This window comes from Oncorhynchus mykiss, chromosome 2 (assembly GCF_057628025.1).
Source record: "Oncorhynchus mykiss isolate SJ-2025 chromosome 2, ASM5762802v1, whole genome shotgun sequence".
Classification (NCBI taxonomy): Eukaryota; Metazoa; Chordata; class Actinopteri; order Salmoniformes; family Salmonidae; genus Oncorhynchus; species Oncorhynchus mykiss.
Window position 1 is genome coordinate 41698823 of NC_143023.1, and position 6523 is coordinate 41705345.

The following is a 6523-nucleotide window of genomic DNA, read 5'->3' on the forward strand; positions in this document are numbered from 1 at the left end:
CAATGTGCAAATTCACTCCTGTTTTTTTCTGCTCAGAAATGCGGCAGACTGATTGCCCCTAATGACATAATCAGAAATAACCACAGACCAATGCTTCAAATTCTCATTCCCAATCACTGAGCTTTTTATTTAGGTCTAGTAGACCACTAGGCTGTGCTCAACAGACCATGTCGCTAATAAACAGGAGAACATGGAAATAAAACTGTGATTAGCACAACATCATTTGTAATGGGGAGACATTTAGAATGTATTTTCAGCCTCTGGGGCTCTTGGCCTAACTGTGAACCATAGTACCCCCATCTTCTTTTAAAATGCCTTGTTTCATATGTTTTCCATGTTGGTGGATGACCACTTTGTATTGAAAGGGAAGCAGATGGTAATGTGTAGAACTTGAGTGCATTTACAGTAAAGGGTTATTGTGCTGAGAACAGAAAAACAAGCCTTTTCAAGCATTTCACAGACCTACAATGAATTAAATCACACAATTTTAAAGTTGTGCATTAATATAACTAGAATCAAGATTACAATAAGTCAGAATAAAAACTGGGTCAATTGTTTGCGGGTTTAGGGGTGAAAGCTAGGGACTTATTTCTTGTTTGGTCAGGGAAGTGAATGGTGGGGCACAGAGGCATTCCTATCACATCTGCTTTCTCTCTCCCGCTCTCCCTCCCTTTTCTCTCCCTCTTGTCCCCAGGCTGCGATGGGGATAGCTGACCTCATCACGATGGCGATGGAGAAGGAGGGACTCTCCGAAGATGAGGCTCTGAGGAAGATCTGGATGGTTGACTCCAAGGGTCTCATCGTCAAGGTGATACAAGTACCTCCGCTCTGGCCACTCGTCCAGGGTCACTCATCCCCTGTAGAGTAGACAGAGCTCTGTCTGGAATCCCCACTGTCCTGACCTATAGGCATGCATATATTCATGATGTATGACATGACTGACCGAATCTCAGTTTACTTCGTAAATTGACTGAATTGATCCCAACCCTTGTTTATTATACATGAACTGAAAGATAGACATGAGTCTGAATGAGAGTCGTAGCTCTCATAGTTCAACAAGACAGGTAGTCTGTCATGGGATGAACAACTGTAGATGTTATGCATTTAATTAAGGGTTTCACCAGATGCTGCCAGGGTGTGGGTGAGTTTGAGCCTGGTTGTCTACCAGTCCTTTGAGTCCGTTGTTGTATTGACACAGGCTACTGTATTGCATTTATTTCAACAGAGAACTGCCACAGTCTTAGCCCTGTCATGGTCCACATGTGGTTGGCGACTGAAGAACTACCCAGAGATTGTCAGTCAATTCTTTGTGGGTGTTTGTGGAGTCAATTCTGTTTGATCAATGATAAGAATAACTCTGCACAGTGCGCACACAATTACACCAGAAGCTGGTATTGTGTCCATGCTTCTGTCATTGTATGACCTTTTCCAGAACTGTCTGTCTTGAAAAGGTCATTCTGACCACAGGGTTGACGCAATAAAAGATGAAGAGGGAATTGTTTATAGAAGTAATCCTTATTTGATCAACTAAATGATGAGGCTTTCATGCAGGCAGAAAGACAGACATGCATGCAGTGGTGGTGCCTGTTGATATTCACTTTATAGGGTTCTGGTAAAGTCACTAACTCCATGGAGCCTTTGGCAAGCTGGATGTACGTTTGTCACCAACTCTGTAGACCAGCATTGAGTCAACACTGCCCTCTAGTGACCAGAACACATAGCACTTGTCTCCACTGAAACCCCATCAAGCTTATTTCCCTTAAGTGGGTGAGGGTGGAGAAGTCCAGAATCCTTGGCTCTTGTAGATAGTCTTTGTGTCTGTGTTTGAATTCCTCTATGTATTTATTTCAGAGATTATCAAAGAGAACATTCAGTTGCATGTGTAGAAACAAGCTCCATCATAATCTGTCTTCCAACTATCTCTCTTCCACCCTCAGGGAAGAGACCACCTGACCCATGAGAAGGAGAGGTTTGCCCACGAACACAAGCAGATGAGGAACCTGGTAGATGTGGTGCATGAGCTCAAACCCACAGCCATCATAGGTAATACACCAATTAGCTCACTGGGGAGGCAGGGAGGGGGTCAATTGGATTTTAATTGAACCTTTATTTATAAATCAAATCTAATTTTATTGGTCACATACACGTGATTAGCAGATGTTATTGTGGGTGTAGTGAAATGCTTGTGCTTCTAGCTCCGACAGTGCAGTAATGTCTAACAAGTAATCATCAAACAAATTCCATAGCATATACCCAATACACACAAATCTAAGTAGAAATGAATTAAGACTATATACATATGGACGAGCAATGTCAGAGCGGAACGGACTAAGATACACTAGAATAGTATAGAAAACAGTATATACATATGAGATGAGTAATGATATGTAAACATTATTAAGTGAATGAGACAGAGTAGAATAGCATAGAAAACAGTATATACATATGAGATGAGTAATGATATGTAAACATTATTAAGTGAATGAGACAGAGTAGAATAGCATAGAAAACAGTATATACATATGAGATGAGTAATGATATGTAAACATTATTAAGTGAATGAGAGACCGTAGAATAGTATAGACAACAGTATACAGGTTACAATTCAATACAATCCAGTAAATCACTGAGATTTATTGAAATTCCAATTACCCAATATCTCTCCAGGTGGATAGATGTTTTACCACCCCTGGGTTAGAGTTTGTAGTGGTCTGCATGGTTAATGTGTTCTCTCGTGGGTCTTATTCATTAGGATACACCGTAGCAAAACATTTTGCAATGGAAAACGAAAGTGAGCATTTCGTATTGGATTTAAGTTCAGGTAGTCCCTCCCTATTTCAGTCTGTTTTCTTCCTTTTGGAGCCTAATGAATACGTTCCTGCTCTCTAGGTGTGGCAGCCATCTCTGGAGCTTTCACGGAGGAAATCATCAGGGACATGGCCTCGTTTAACGAGAGGCCGATCATCTTCGCCCTTAGCAACCCCACCAGCAAGGCAGAGTGCACTGCCGAGCAGTGCTACACCATCACAGAGGTACCGGAGTGGGTCTGAAGTGTCTGTGTACTTCAACACTTGATCAGTTCCATGCTTGAACAGTATGTATACTGAAGTTAGTAGAAGTGAATGCATTGTGTTTACTGGTTAAATTGATGGCTGAGACTGCGCGAACGACTCAAACCACTGACTTCCTGTCCCGTCCACCTGGACGCCTCTTCCCCAGAGCTAAACAAAGGAATCACGTTCTGCTCAAGTGTTACTTGGGTTTCTTCTGCCTCATATTTCTGAACAGCTGAAATAAAAACCCTGTGGCGATTTAAACTAACGTTCCAAAAATATATATATTTTGTAGGTTAATTTAGGATGGAGGCTACAACCCTCTCTGTCTGTTGTAACTTAAGATATTGCCGTAGCATAAACATAAGCAGGACACAGTCTAAACAGTCTGCATTTTAACCTCAAAACTGTTATTTCGCTTTTCATTGGTCAACACCACACAATATGACTGACAGCAGAATTTAAATTTGCCAGTATTCCACCTCTGGGCAGCCGAAAGTCCTGCGTTTTCGCCAGAGTACTGTCGCTTCTAATCCCGCACATGCTACAGAAGGTTCAGTTGTTTAGAGATCGGGAAGAGGGGGCCAGAGAGAGGTCCAGAGAATTCGGCCCTGCAGCCAATCCATAAATTGATTAAGAGCACATATTGTACTTACTACAATGACCCTGGGGGAAAGTTAATTTATAGAGGAGAGAGGTTGAGTCCGTGTGTATGTACAGTATATGCACAGTAATATATTTTCCTGTGTTGACACCCTCGACACTTGTTTGGTCCAGGGGCGGGGCATCTTTGCCAGTGGCAGTCCATTTGACCCCGTGACCCTCCCTGATGGGCGGACGTTCTTCCCTGGCCAGGGCAACAATGCGTACGTGTTCCCAGGAGTCGGCCTGGGCGTCACCGCCTGTGCAATCCGACACATCACAGATGAGATCTTCCTCACCACCGCAGAGGTAAACCACACACACACACACACACATGCATCCATCCAATTATCAGTTAATTTACTTTCAAATAGCTTTGTGACAGAGCACTCGTTATAATATAATCTTAACACACACACACACACCCTCTAACTCTCACTTCTTCAACTGACTCTCTCTCTCTCTGTATCTTCCTTCCTATATCTGGCCTGTCTCTTTTTCAACACACTCTCTTCCATTCTCTCTATCACTTCCTATTCAACTCCCTCTCTATCGCTCTCCTTTTGTACATTTCTTCTTCTCCTTCTCTATTCATGTATTTTCTCCAACTCAATATCTCTTTCACTTTCCGTATTGCTTTCTCTATTTTTTTCAACTCAATCTCGCTATAAATTTTCCCCCATGTCTCACCCTCTTTTTTCTCCCCTCTTCATCTTCACTCCTTCCTGGAGACCCTACCTGAAAACTACTACAGTTTACTATCGAATACTACAGTACTTACTATATCATTCTATAGTAAACTGTAGTATACTGTAGAATACTACAGTAAACACTACAGTATTATCCGCAAAAAAAACACTAGTACACTGTAGCAAAAACACTTTTTAACTACAGTAAATGCTACAGTATTATCCGCAAAAAAAACACTAGTACACTGTAGCAAAAACACTTTTTAACTACAGTAAATGCTACAGTATCCGATGTGCATATACCTTGCCCATCCCCCTCCCCCATATCGCAATTTGTGCCACCCAGGAGTGAGAAACCTACATGCCAGGTATAGACCTCAGTTATATAGAAAAGAGCAGAATCTCAGAACTATCTGTTCAGACCCCAGTCCTATTTCCTTACAGGTTATGTACAACCTACTGGAGAAAACTACATTTCTCCAGTAGGTTTCCTGAAGGAGAAAGACTCCACTTCTATGTCTCTGTGCTGCCTGGCTCTGCAGACATGGGAGACGATTAAAGCTTCATGGTGATGCATAAGTGGAGGTGCATTACTGCATGACAATTTCATATTTTATTTGATACTGTCATCATGGGCCTCAGGCATATGAGAGCCACACTCAGCCTCAGGTAGACTGAGGATGGAGGATGGTTACGCAACAGCAGGAGGGGGAGGGTGGGATGAATGTCAAGTCTTAGCTACATTATCTACACTGATTGCCAGCCATTATACCCTCATGCCCACCCTACCGGTATATCATATCGAAATCTAATCAAATTGAACTTGATTTGAAATGCATTCCAACGTCTCAATACTCTTTACAGTAAAATTTGTGTCTGTTAAGGTATGCCAAATATCTGCTTGTGACTGTGTGTGCATAACTCATCCATTTGGTTGCTCTCTGACAGACCATTGCTGACCTGGTGACAGAGAAGGATCTGTCAGAGGGAAGACTGTACCCTCCCCTGAACACCATCAGAGATGTCTCTCTCAAGCTGGCCGTGAAGGTGAGAGCACACACACATCTGCACGCACACACACACACACACACACACACACACACACAAACATGTCCTTAGGTCTTCATGCTTCCATACCCTCAATCAGTCTTCACACTTACACTGAGTATACCAAACATTAGGAACACCTTCCTAATATCGAGTTGTCTTGCCCATTCACCCTCTGAATGGCACACATACAAAATCCTTCTTTAACCTGTCTCATCCCCTTCATCTACACTGATTTGAAGTGGAGTTAACATGTTTGGGGATCATAGCCTTGCCCAGGATTCACTTGGTCATGGATGTCATGCAAAGAGCAGGTTTTCTTAATGTTTTGTATACTACTCAGTCTATACAGTGTACACCTATGAACTATCGTGTGTGTGTGTTTGCGTGTCTTACAGATCGTGGAGTTTGCCTATGAGCACAAGTTGGCGACGCTGTACCCGGAGCCTGAGGATAAGGAGGCTTTTGTGCGCTCCCTGATCTACAGCCCTGACTATGACGAGTTTGCTGTGGACTCTTACCGCTGGCCAGAGGACGCCATGACCATCCAGTCATGCAAACTGTGACGTGGTGGAGAGACTGAGGGCTAGGGACATGGGGCACAAAGGAGAAGTGATCCAGGATGGGAGTGAAGGAGACTACAAAAGTGCAATTTCATTAAGACAATGGTGATTGTAATTTTAATGTGAAAGAGAAAATATCTTAATGAATGTGATAGATACGAGCCGAAATAGACATGATCAAATAAAATGGTTTAAATGATTGTTTACTTCATATCTGCTGTCATTGTGTTTGTTTGTGTGTCTACAGTACTTTTAGGGGTTTCTTGGGTAAGGTTTGGGCATTACCATTGTTTGCTCCCATGACCCTGTCATACTAAGAGGGGAAAAAACTATCTTTAAAGCTAACAGAAAATGTGTGTATAAAACATATAACTAGGAGAAAGACTGTTGGCTGTGATGCACAGGGTGAGAGGAGAGTGGGTCTTTGATGTCACATGTTAGATGTCTCCACTCAGCCATCCCAAAGTAGCATGACTAACTATTTTCCCATGGATATACTGGTAAGAATCGGTCATCCGTACACAAAGGC

General features: G+C 42.5%; 1 protein-coding gene across 1 annotated transcript in view; it reads left to right on the plus strand.

Moving 5' to 3' along the window:
• Nucleotides 1-6205, plus strand: part of LOC110489963 (NADP-dependent malic enzyme) — a 125839-nt gene extending 119634 nt beyond the window's left edge. The window contains exons 9-14 of the mRNA XM_090199865.1: nt 695-808; nt 1938-2043; nt 2890-3032; nt 3831-4004; nt 5333-5431; nt 5830-6205. Coding sequence (XP_090055991.1) covers nt 695-808; nt 1938-2043; nt 2890-3032; nt 3831-4004; nt 5333-5431; nt 5830-5997 — 804 coding nt within the window. The 3' untranslated portion in view covers nt 5998-6205. The remainder of the gene's footprint in view (nt 1-694; nt 809-1937; nt 2044-2889; nt 3033-3830; nt 4005-5332; nt 5432-5829) is intronic.
• The last annotated feature ends 318 nt before the right edge of the window (nt 6206-6523 follow it).